Source organism: Xiphophorus hellerii, chromosome 14, assembly GCF_003331165.1.
Source record: "Xiphophorus hellerii strain 12219 chromosome 14, Xiphophorus_hellerii-4.1, whole genome shotgun sequence".
NCBI classification, from domain to species: domain Eukaryota; kingdom Metazoa; phylum Chordata; class Actinopteri; order Cyprinodontiformes; family Poeciliidae; genus Xiphophorus; species Xiphophorus hellerii.
Genome location: NC_045685.1, coordinates 7,224,715 through 7,237,954, shown reverse-complemented (window position 1 = coordinate 7,237,954; position 13,240 = coordinate 7,224,715). Strand labels below are relative to the sequence as shown.

Here is a 13,240-nt window from a genome sequence, read left to right as displayed (position 1 = left end):
TTAAAATGCTGTCTGTTTAAACTGTGTGATTGTGAGCGTGAATAAAAATAGCAGTAGGTATTTTGTTCCATATAACACAGTAGGAGTGTAACAGGTAAACCTTCTATGGATGCAAACTCCACTAAAAACCCACCTGTTTAGGATTGTATTTGAAACGTAATCAATTACAAATTTATTGATGGAACTTGACTTAATGTCGTGTTTTGATTGTTGATTCTATGTTGCATTGTGTTTGATATGATGTAAAGCACTTTGAAATGGCTTGCTGCTGAAATGTGCTATAAATATATATATATATAATATATATGTGCTATAATCAATCAATAACATTTGATTGATTCATGGTCATGAAACAGGCTAAAGAGTCTGAAAACGACACGCCATTTCCTGATCTTAACAAAGGAACGGCCCTTTCTAAAGCTTCGGGACTCTACAAAACCCCGGTGAGAAACCATTAGCCACAAACAGGAAATACCTGGAAGGAACCTTCTCGGGAGTGGCTGACGATCACGCCGAGAGTGCAACGAAGACTCCTGCAGAGCGGTCGCGAAATAATTCAGAAAAAAAAAAAAACATCTGACGCAAAAAACGTCTGACGCACTGCAGACCCCGGCTGTCTCTGTTCAGCTCACTGATCATGATTCAGCAGCAGCATAGAAACTGGGCCAGAACGACCTCCATCGGAGAGTTACGAAGGCTGGAGCCCACCGCTCACCCCAACAGGACCTGAAGCCCTGTTTCCATAAATCATCTTGTTGAACTCGTGGGACAAAAGTGGAACTTTTTGGAAGCTGTGTGTAATATTATATCTGCTGTAAAACAAAAACCATAGCTTTTCAGAAGAAAAAAAGAAGCACCGTACAGAAAGTGTAACGTGGTGCGTTGGTCTGTGGCTGCCTTCTTTGCTGCACTATACTATAACTCACGGTGTTATAATTTTGCTTACCAAAACAAACAAAACAAAAAAAACAGGAAGGAGAACGTCCCCCATTCAGTTTGTGACCTTTGGCTGCATGAGTCTGCATAACCCATGCAGGTAGACCAGCAAGTCTGCCTCCAAATAATAATAATTCAAACAAAGTGAAGGTCTGGGAGGCAGTGGGATCTGATTGAGATGTTTCCTCCAGAGCGATGTCAACGGCTTGTTAGCATTTATTGCGGTGGACGGTCGGTTTGTTGTTTTTCTTCCTCAACGGATGAAATCTCGCCTTGGAACTGACCCGGGTAACCAAATTCAAAATTTGCATGGAGATATAGTCAACAAAACAGTAAATAAAAAAAAAAAACTGTGTTGGCAGATACTCTTATTTCTCTGCATGCTCAACCTGCTTCATTGCTCTACATTTACAGAAGCTTCCTCCACCCCTTCCTCCTTCTGTTTTTTTTTTTGTTTTTTTTAAACTTTGCTGCCATTGTGCAGCGAGCAGAAGAGGAAACAGACACTGCTCCGCTCCCCACAGAGATGGCTGGTGGTCGCCTGAGCTGCCTCCTGGCGTACGCGGCCGCGCTGCTGCTCGGGGTCTCCCGCCACGGTACGTGTCACGGTTCTGCCCTTCACGTTTGTGCTGCCACGGAGGGCGATCGACCTCCCGCTTTTCTGTAGTTGTGGCTTTGACAGAGAATTACCATTCGGTTCCTTGGAACGGAATGTTTGCGCACCTCCTTGGAAAAGGAGGTGTCGTTTCTTAGATGTTTTTTTTTTTATTATTTTTATTATTATTCTTTCCTCGTAGTGTTTTTCGGAATTGATTTTTTCAAATATACGATGTTGTCATTGAGGAAGTTTTCCTGTCTACTTTTGAAGCTGAAGTTGCATAAAAATTTGGGAACTGGAACATCCCGATGAAAATGAATGTTCTCACCAAGATCTGAGTTTATCCTCCTTGTCTATAACCTTCGGGCATCTTGTGGTTGAACATTAAGAGTCGGGTTTTGCATGTTTCTGTTTTGCTGTGTTGGCAGATTTCCTGCTACATATTCATGGAAACTTTTGCAACTTGGAAGACAGATCATCCTTTCTCTTTTTGTCACTTCCTGCTCTGCTCTTCAAATTGTAGGTCACAGCGAAATACCATTCACTCTGTCAGGCCGCACTTCAGAGCTCTAGCTGCTATCTGTTGCTCTTCAGCCGTCGGCTGTTTTCTGATTTTTTTGTGTCTAGATAAAAGTGCGAGACAGAAACAGGGCCAAAATCGACGGTGGCATTTCCTGCATGTTCTCCACCAAAAGCAGTGACGCTGACCGAAAGTAGCGACGCGGATACAGCCTTTTTTTATTTGAACCTTTCCACCGAGGGCACGGTTTGCGGTTCGTCTCCGTTTTCCAGGGAAATGATGCAAAGTTGGCCGTCGCACGAACATGCAAATGACATTTATTCAAAAAGTGCGAGCTAATGATCGAACTCTGACACATCCGTTTTGTTCTTTAGTTTTCTTCACTGAAAACTTTCCCTCGTTGAAAAAAATAAGGGGAGAACGGAGCTCCAAGTAAAAAAAAAGAAAAGTGTCACAAGTAATTGAATGAAGCGTCAGGCTAAATTTATTTACGTTTATTTAACTTGGCAATTTCATAAATGAACTTGGACAGACTTCATTTGACTCTGTGTGTCTAATCAACGCGACATATTCAAGTTGGAGTGAGTGCTCCCGTTTTTCAGTGAAAGTTAGTTTGACACCAAAAGATTGTTCTGCTTCAGTTCAAAACAACTGCAATTCAAATGGATTCATTGAACACGTTGAGTGATATATTTAATGCGGCTAAGTGTAATTATTAGGACTTGTGAAGATCCACTTTCAAATTCCACTTTCGGCGCAACTTTTAATATTACATTAACCAATAAAAGAAGAAATGATCCCGACAATCACGGATATAACTGCTGATCTGACAGTTTTCAGGATACAGTCCTTGACATCTGACCTCCCCTGCACGGCCCCAGCTGGCTTCTTATTTAAGTTTGATGATCTTTGATAAAGATTAGGGTGATGGCGAAGAGTTTGTCCATCCTCAAAGAGTTGGAGCTCATTGCCAAAGATGAAAAAATAAAACTGTTTAGCAGCCAGGAGAAGCTCTTCATGGCTGTAATAGTAATAAAGGTTTTTCCACTGACTACAAAGAGAGTCAAACGTGGTGCTCAAGCTGAGGCTCAGGTATCACAGGTGGTACTTGGCGAGTCTTTAGCGGTACTCGGGGAAAAAAAACATTAGCGTTGATGTTTGCCAAGTTATTGAGTCAACAGCGCTGCAGGGCCACTGAGCACCGGAAGCCCAGTAGGCGGCTTGTTCACGTAAACAAAGATCTTAAAGATCTTTGAGAACTTTGAGATCTTCTGAGGTCTCCGTGCAGAAAGTAAAGCAGGCAACGATGAACCAGAAACAAACGCTGGATGTTGCTAACAATGTCCGAGGTCGGACCTCGAGATTTCAAGCCCAACTTAAAAGTGTACAAAAGTACAAAAACCCGAAGGATTAGCTAATTAATATGCTAAATCACCAGGTCAACAGCTGTTAGCAATACAAGTGAATAACGTGTATTAACTCGTATTTGCATGTTTTCAAGCATTTAACTTACATGTTCACTAAGAAAGGTTGAACTGAAAAAGCAAAGAGGGCAAACAAACAGTTTATGTCTGACTTACAGAAATTTACATGAAAGGTAAATATATTGGATTTTGCGGGTTGGGGATGTAATAAAAACCTACAACTTTCCAACTACAGCAAAGTAATTCAAGTAATTGCATCTTTCAATATTTCTTTCTTACTTAAAGCTTTTAAGTCTAAGATTCGGAGTTTTCAGACAGAGAAGCCATTCCAATGGATAGTACTAATGTCTTTTTATTGTTTTCTCTTCATTTTTTAAGACATAAAACATGTCAAGTGACGTCCCGCTTGTCTACAGTTTTAAAATGTCTGTCAGCGCAGGGCGGCTTTAATTATTCTGTATCTGATGATACGCGATATAAGAAGTTTAATCACTTCATTAAACCATTTTCCTGTTTGTCCAACAACAGGAACTCACCAGTAAGTCACGCAGCTGCTGCTGTTGTGTGATAAAAACACCTCGGAGTGTTTTCAAGTGTTTGATTACACTTCCTCGCTGTAGCTGCCGAGGTTTTTGCAAACAGTTAAAAATGAAAAAGCCCAAGGCCAAAAGGCTGGTTCTTAAAACAGATACAAGCCATAGTTAAGAGATTTCTTCTGGTAAAACTTTAGTTGATCATTTTTATTTTTTGGAAATAAACGTTTGTGAGATGCGGTGTCATACCTGCAGTTCACGGAGATCGGCCCTGTTTCTAATTGTAGCAGCAGAAATTCACAGAGCAGACAGATATAAATTTGATCCTTGTAAATGGAGAAGTACTTTGTTCTGTTTGAATACTGATTAGACACATGACCTGCTGTACAGAAAATAAACTAGAATTTCCTTTCACAAGAGTGGCTAGTCTAATAATTATGCACTTGTTTAAAGGAGCAGTCTTATGGACAGTAATCATGTTAGAATGTTACTCCCTCATCAAAAACAGACCTGGAGAGTGTTACTTTGATTCCTTCATGCGTGTTTGAGAAATCCTTTAATCTCCCGTGGCAACTATTCAGCTGTGCAAAACGCCTGGGTGGACCTAGCTCCGCCTTCCAGGACAAAGTTCCTCCATTTTCCAAGCTTCCGTCTCACACGACCCCACTCAGCTCCTACAGACTAGCCGGCAGCAATTAGCAAAAACCCGGTGGAACTGCACAGCTGCTGAGCTGCAGCACTGGTAGAAACGTTGTTAAAGGGTTAACAGAGGAGCGATGTGGTGGCGGCTTCCTGAGGGCTGAGTTTCAGAAAGAGCAGGGGTTTCTTAAAGAGACAGAGGCCCAATTTCATGGTGTTAAATTAGGAAGTCAATTTTCTTTCAAGTCATAACAATGGTTGACATATTCCTGCTTCTTCTGAAATCTACAACCATCTTCTTAGGTTTGTTCCAACACACAGTGGACAGATGAACTAAATTAAAGTAATTTACTCGTTCTTTGGTTCTCCAGATTTTAAACTCTGATCAACTTTTGCTGGAAAAACTTTGCTCATCAGCAAGTTGCTCCTCAATCAATCAGCAACACCGCACCTGGATGGTGTTTTAACGTCACTCTATATTTGTGGCAATGTTTTCAGGAAAAACTGTTTGTGAGACAACTCTTTTCAACGAGAGGGGACATATAAAAGTTTTCTACAGGTTGGTGCCCTTCTTGACACCCGACCAGAGAGAAAACATCCACCTCTCTGTTCTTACAGAAAGGCGGTAAATTATTATGAAATATGAGCGATTACGACCCCTGATCAAACCAACATAAATATGACTATGTTTTGAAGATGCATGCAAACAATTCAAGTCAAACAATCACAATTTTGCTCTGTTAGTAAACCCCCCCCCAAGCAAATGGTTCTTTTTGGTATCAGAAAAATTGGTTATGAAAAAAAAATGCAGTTAGTATCTGCATTTCGCTTTATAGGAAGTTTAAAAAAGTTATCTTGTTGGTTCACTGACATGCCTGATTATAATCAGTGTCTCACGGAAAAATTAAGCTGTGTCACTTTCATGTTTACTTTAATAGTAAAATTTGACTGTTTCTGGGTCATAATTCATTGACTTTATTTTCTTGAGTCCTCCTTATATTTTTATGGGAAATGCATAAGCTGATTCTAAGTCATTGCTTAAACACCTTAAATCTGGATGTAAAGGTCAGTAAAGTGTTTGAACTCGCAGCCGTAAACTGATTTCCTCAACTACAGCAATAAATCTCCTCTCTAAGTAAAAATCCATAAGCAGGAACTCAACTACACATTTTATTTGCTCAATTTTACCACAGATTTCCAATCAGGGAAAATCTGTATCAATAGTTGTGATCAGTCAGCAGGGCAAGTTTGACTAAAAATCTCTTGGTGTGAGAGGAGAGAGATGAAGACCAGAGTCTGCAAGTGTGTGAGGCGAACAGAACCAACTCGACCAAACAAACATGGTTTTTTTTTTGTTTTTAATTTTGCAGAATCCAGATTGATTGGATAATATGAACTGAGCACAAGCACAATTGGACATGATGGGAGCCAATGGACAAAAGACAAAAGATCAGTTATATGAATATGAAAAAATATTACTTTTGACATAATACAAACTAACAAATAATCACGTATTAATTTTAAAAAAATGACACAAAAGAGAGGCGACAAAACCGTAACAAATGACAAAGAGCCTTAAACGAATCATTTCAAATTTTAATCATAATGTTTTAAAAGGCTTTGACATTATTAACTGTCAATTATTAACATGGTTTAGTTTTGCTTGATTTTCAAAACTGTAATTTCTGATTTTTTTTAATTTTTTTTTTATTAAGCTATTTAACATAAACTCCAAATTTTTGAATAAAATCTGAGCTTCATCTTGTGGTCCATTGACATAAAGCCAACATTGAAATTCCTTTAAAAAAAATAAATAAATAACACTAAGCACTTCACATAAGCGTGTTGTAAGCTCTCACTCTGTAGTCCTGAGACAGAAATCAGAGAATAGCTTCAGAGAATTAGCGCCACCTGCTGGTATGTTTGTTCCATGAAACGGCTGCATTCACATGTCCCATGAATTCAGGTGGTTTTAGGTGATTTGACCAAATCCTGTATCTGTGGTTCCTCAACAAATCTAATTATTAAGAGTTTGAGCTCTGCTAGCAAATTATGACATGTCTTCTGGGAAACTGCTTATGGACATTTTTTTTAAAAACTGTAAACCTTAAACTGTATGTAACAGAACATCTAAACGTCTCAGTTTAAATAATAATGTTATGCTCTTTGTTTTGTGTTTCAGATGTGGAGGCGTCAGAAGGAAAACAAGTCATTCATAAAGGAGTTGGAGACTCTGTGGTGCTTTCATCAAATTTACCAGCTGAAGGGGTCAAAGGGGCAAGATGGAGATATGGAGACTCAAATGTAGCAATCAAAGGTTCAGGTCTTACTCCAAACAATCCATTTAAGGGCAGAGTGGAGTTCAATAACACAAGTTTTAGTTTAACAATAAGAGACCTGACTCTTCAAGATTCTGGTGAATTCAGTTTGATCGGAGAGGTCAACGATAAACAAGTTTCAGTCTTCATCACTCTGCAAGTTCATGGTAAGATGCTGGTTTTTTAATCCAGTCAATCAAAAACAACCTTTTCAAGAAAGAAAACGTGTGTAAAATTCTTAAAGAACAGATTGATTAATACACTATTTTCAAAGTGAAGAACACAATAATTGTTAGAAAAAAATTGAAGCAAAAAAAAAAAGAGCTTATGCGAATTTTTATATCATGTCTACGGGGGCCACAGTCCTGCTGAGGAACCTACAAGTGCTCGAGCTTTAAGGCCAAACAATGATCGCAGGAAATTCTCCTAGGATTTACTGATAGAAAGCAAATTTCATGGTTGCATCAATTATGAGAAATTGATCATTTGATAACAGCTTTGTGAATTTTCTAAGGTTAAAAAGGGAAATACTGTGTGAATTGTGCAAATAAAATACACATAGGTGTAATGTTACTGATCCGTTACACTTCTTCCTCTGTTCTCACATTAGAACCACTATCTACAAATTCCATTGTGTTTTTCAACGTCACTGAGGCTGGATCAGATGGATTTTGTACAGTTTTTCTGGAGTGCAAAGCAAATCCTCACAGTAACGTCACCTACAGCTGGACCGTGGGAACCCAAACCAGAAAAGGCTCCACACTGCAATACAGCATTAGACCACAAGATGGCGAAACCACATTCACCTGCAAAGCCTCCAATGTTATCAGTGAGAAGTTAGCATTCAAAACACTGAGATGTAGCAACACCACAGGACCCGGTTCTAATGAAGGTATGTTCAGAAATGAGAGGTTTGAAGATAACAACGAGAACAAGTCCGTTTATTTTGTAAATCTGTTGGACGTATTGTTCTATTAAAGATTTTCTGTGTTTTGTGTACCTGTACCTTTTATATGTATATAAAAGGTACACAAAACACAGAAAATCTCTGATCCAGAGCCTAGAAATTAATTTTCTTGCAGTTCTTAGGAAAATTTTCTGAATCGCAAAGTAATGATGTCTTTCAATATTTGGTAATAATACAGACAAAAATCATAGAAGAGTTAGAGATATACTTTATGGTTTATCCAACATGCGTAGATGATGAACATCACCACATGTAAATAATTTAATTATTATTCAACTATAATTTAATTTAATAATTAAATTATCTAAAGAGTCAGTATGCACTATACATCCTCTACAATTAAACGATCAAATATAATTTGCTAAAACACAATCAATCAATCAATCAACTTTTATTTGTATAGCACATTTCAGCAGCAAGGCATTTCAAAGTGCTTTACATCATAAATACAGAAACACATTGAAACATAGAATCAACAGTCAAAACACGACATTAAGTCAAGTTCCATCAATAAATTTGTAATTGATTACGTTTCAAATACAATCCTAAACAGGTGGGTTTTTAGTGGAGTTTGCATCCATAGAAGGTTTACCTGTTACACTCCTACTGTGTTATATGGAACAAAATACCTGTTGCTATTTTTATTCCCACTCACAATCACAATCACACAGTTTAAAACGATGTAGACAGCATTTTAATCCGTACACCTCTTTCACTGAATTTCGAGCAGGGACTCCGCCGTCCCTCACGGATTTTTGTGCAATTCTATGGTACCTGTTAGTGTCTAGAATTTACAGGGTTTGTGTTACGCGCAGTGACCCTCAGTCACAATTATACCTTGATGATAACACGCGTATTTTTTTAAAACTACTTTTTTGACTAAAGTTTTACATCCCTGTTTTTTTTATTATGTTATAGTGTTTTTTGTCTGTTATTTGTTTGACTGAAGTCACAGCTGGTTAAAACTAATAAAAAACAAAAACAGCACATTCATGCTAAAAATGCATTGCTTTTAAAACATATCGAAACCTTTTGACATTTTTTTCCACTTTGACACGTTATAACCACAAATGTCACTGCATCTTAATCAGAATTTTACACAATTGACCAAACACATCACACTGCATAAAAATGGTAAGATAAATAAACAGATATATTGTTTCAAATCATTTTGCTAATAACATAAAGTCTGTTTATGTTTTCTAATATTTTCTTCCTCCTGAGTTTCAGATCTGTTAGTTGCATCTTTTCTCCTGTTGCTTTGCTGCTGGTATTCCTGAATTAAATGTTGTTTCTGTTCCATTTTTAACTACATTGAGTTTTGCGGTTATAACGTGACAAGAGGTGAATACAAGGCACTGCGTATTCCAGCCAAACTTTGCTGGAAAAATTATTTTCCTGCTTGTTTTTATTTGCTTTTTTTTAAGCATGACATATTGTTAATCTGCTGTCAGTTGCAGGAATACCAATCCTAGTCTGGATTATCGTTGCAGTAGGAGGAGGTTTACTGATCATTATTATAATCATAGTGGTGAGCGTATGTCTCTGCAAAAGAAGATGGTCTGGTAAGAAACTCTTTGATGTGCCATTTTTTCTCTCTCTCTCTCTCACCACATTGTTGTGGCTTTTTTTTTTACCAGCCACTGAGTCATTTCTGTCATTTTATTTTCTTTACGCAGGAAGCGATTCAACCGAACTCACAGTTTATGCCGATATCTCCGATTTTTCATCTGAAATGGTAAGTGCACTCAAGTCCTACAATGAGCAAATGTTTACAGTGATTTAGAGTTTCCTAACTGAGGTTTATTTTCTCCTTAATACATGTGAATGCGAACCTCCAGGGGCCCTCTGATAAACCCTGCTCTCTGTACGACACTATCGAGAGCAGAAACAGCCCGGATCGCCAAATGGTAAGAGAGCTAAACCTCCAGCGGTGGCCCAGGAGGGCGCCAGGTGGTGCAGTAGCTCCCCCTGGAGGATATCGAGAAAATATCACTTTATTACTTTCCATTTCATCTTATTTATTATGTGGTTGTTGTGATATTTTCCTCGCAAAACACAACTAATTGAAAAAAACAAACAAAAACAACCAATGAGTAAAAATAAATTCCATCTCGCGACAGGAAATTAACTTGTACGCCTATTTTCACTTCCGGTAAACAATTGAAAGCAGCACAACGGGAAAATGGATTGTTTTATACCCAAACTTTCAAGAATGGAGAGAGGGGGGGGAGATGTCTGTCGGTTTACATTGAGATAATATTGTCCTTGGCTTTTACAACTAAGAAAATGGTTGTTGTTTTTTACTTAATTTGTTTGTATTTAATAAAAAACAGCTTTTTTATTGTCTTATTCACAAATGTAAATTCTTTGGCTGGTTACGGGAGTACAGCCGGAACAATAGGCTCTACTCCCGTATTTCTCGTATGGAGAAAAAATAATTCACAAAACAGGCACCTGGCGGAACACACCGCCAGGAGGGGTCCTACCTTCAACGTCGGTTCAGAGTTAATCATCGAGCTGACCTCCCGTGGAGAAGGGCCATCCGCAGAGTCTTTTCGTCCGTCAGTCCCTCAGTTCAATAGCTTTTTTTCCTTCGTATTATTATTATTTTTCTTTAGATATGTAGTTTTTTTTTTTCCTGTCTTTTCCTAAAAGCACACCAAATGTGACTTTATCGGTGGCTAGTAGCAGGAGGCGTGTGAACTCCCCAGTCCAACAATCCTTTAGCGTCCAGTCGGCTCTTTCCAAAAAATCAAAACAAAAACAAAAAAACTTCAGCCAAAACTCCGACTCTGCCCTGTGGGTTGATCCGTCCCAAGGTGAAGTCTCCCTTTTATCATTGTAGAAGCCTTAGTGCGCTTCCTTCTGTTTTGTTTTTTCCTTTAACTAAACGGATCTGCTGCAGCAGCTCCACGCACGCTTCCGGTGCGTAAAAGCTTAGGCTAGCTGTATGGCGCCCCCCACCGGTCAACCGTCAAATGATGCCAATCACTAAAATAATATTTAAAAAACACACACACACAGGGCAGACAGAAGCAAATGGGAGCATTTAACATCTCTGTATAACATCTCTACATTTTTTATTATATAATAATAATAATAATAATAACTTTGCAAAGATGGAGTCAACAGTTCAAGAGGAACTTGTGGATAAAGCAGTGAAGGTCACGTCACCAGTTTGGATACATTTCAGATATATAAAACAAAAAAAACTAATCAATATTTACCAATATTGACTGATATGAATTGCTTGTATTGTGATGTGTTTGTCAGCCATATTGTCCAGCTCTATATGCGATTTAAATAAACAGCAGAACATCACATATTCACTATCCACTTTATTGGTGTCTGTTGTAGGTGTCTTAGTTCTGAATTGTTCTCTGTTTGTGCTTCAGTGTGTTGAGAACTGTAAGAACAAATTATCCTTCACAGCACCTTCACTGAATTGTTTAACCATTGGAACTTGCAGGAAAAGATTCTCTTTAGCCACCGCTGAGAAATCCTAAAAATGATTTTTGAAATTTATTTTCTCCCAATCATTTAGCCTCAGACGGTCTACGACAAGATCCAGATTGAACGGATGAGGAAGGCTTCGGTGTCTCCGTACCAGGAGGTTTCCTAGACGATTTGAACCTTCACGTTTTGGTGCACCTCAGGAAAAACAGTCAGAAAACACCCAGTGGCTTGTAACGGTTCCAGTTGTGTATAATTTGGAAGTGGACGATATGCACATTAATAAGAAACATTTGATTTGATAAAACCTAATTTAGGGACGGTGATCTGCAAAATGTATATGTTTATTGTTCATTTAAAATTTGTCCATGTTTTTCCCTAATTTTAAAGCTGGGTGGTGCATAACTGTCTGCTTTTTAAATGTGCAACTGGGCTCTGTAACTTATATGTTTGTACATCTTGTAAATATATAGATGATATAAATAAAAATGTATGTTATGCAAATGTTTGTCTTGTTGAGGTTCACTTGTGTTGCCGCTCACCCGGCTGTACGTCTGCTTTTTATTTATTTATTTTTTTATAAACCATCTGTACCATAATAAAAATTAACATTTTGTCTGATTTTCTTTGACTTTTTAACTGTGTTAAACCAGAACGCGGCGTGTTCCTGACCTGCCTAGTTAACTCAAACGTGTCAGCTAACCAATCAGAGGTTTCCAACGTTACCATGACATCGCCATCTGGGCGTTCCCTTAAAGAGACAGTAATCATTCTGTATTTAAATTTCCGACGTTGAAGACATGAATAAATCTGACATATTGTGGAATTTGGCAAAAAAAAAAAGTAGAAAGAAAAGACAAAGAAGCTTGGTCTGATTTAATTACAGACAGTGAGGGGAAAAAAAGAAACCTTGCTGTTTTATTTGGTGTGTCTTAATTTCTGGTTTCAATTGTCCAAGTTTGGTACGATATAAATAAAATATGAAGTTAACTGTAAGATAATCATTGGCATATTTTGATCGATCAAAGCATAAACCTGTCAAGTTACAGAATAAAAGTTGAAGTCGTTTTTCTTTCCAACTTGGCTGGTTGGAATAAATAAAACTAAATGTTTAACGAGACTACTTTCTTTTACATGTTTATGTTTTAACATCAAAAAGAAGCAAACAGAGTTATAAAAAATAACATTTATTTAACAAATACAAAACAGCGTTTGACTTTCACCTGGAAAAAAACAAAACAGCCATAGACACACAATAACATGCAACAAACAAAAAACCAATACAATCTTTGAAATTCAATCACACACGAGTACCATTGTTGTGTTCTCATAAAGTTACAAAAAGCAGATGTTGGCATAGAATCAAAAAAATATTTTGAAAATAAATGTTTAAAAAGCACAAATAAATATGACTGCTTTTTTATGAATTTTAAAAAAAAGGAAACCGCATTTGAAGCTGCACAGCACCATCCTCAGCAGGCTGCTAACATTTAGTGCAATATATACTGTATATATATATATATATACAGTACAGACCAAAAGTTTGGACACACCTTTTAATTCAATGAGTTTCCTTTATTTTCATGACTATTGACATTGTAGATTCACACTGAAGGCATCAAAACTATGAATAACACATGTGGAAATATGCACTAAACAAAAAAGTGTAAAACAACTGAAAATACCTCTTATATTCTAGTTTCTTCAAAGTAGCAACCTTTTGCTGTGATTACTGCTTTGCACACACTCTGCATTTTCTTGATGAGCTTCAAGAGGTCGTCACCTGAAATGGTTTTCACTTCATAGGTCAACCTGCCCTGTCAGGTTAATAAGTGGGATTTATTGCCTT

General features: G+C 37.7%; 1 protein-coding gene across 2 annotated transcripts; it reads left to right on the top strand.

The window, feature by feature from the left end:
• The first annotated feature begins 1,424 nt into the window (after window positions 1–1,424).
• On the top strand, window positions 1,425–12,012 carry LOC116732362 (SLAM family member 5-like). Of its 2 annotated transcripts, none has more exons than XM_032582474.1 (7): window positions 1,425–1,532; window positions 6,833–7,135; window positions 7,579–7,860; window positions 9,396–9,500; window positions 9,615–9,673; window positions 9,777–9,845; window positions 11,483–12,012. In XM_032582474.1, the coding sequence occupies exons 1-7, from the start codon at window positions 1,463–1,465 to the stop codon at window positions 11,558–11,560; spliced, it is 966 nt and encodes a 321-aa protein (XP_032438365.1). In that variant the 5' UTR covers window positions 1,425–1,462; the 3' UTR covers window positions 11,561–12,012. The 2 variants fall into 2 exon arrangements, with proteins under 2 accessions (XP_032438365.1, XP_032438364.1); XM_032582473.1 differs by having other exon boundaries at window positions 9,390–9,500.
• The last annotated feature ends 1,228 nt before the right edge of the window (window positions 12,013–13,240 follow it).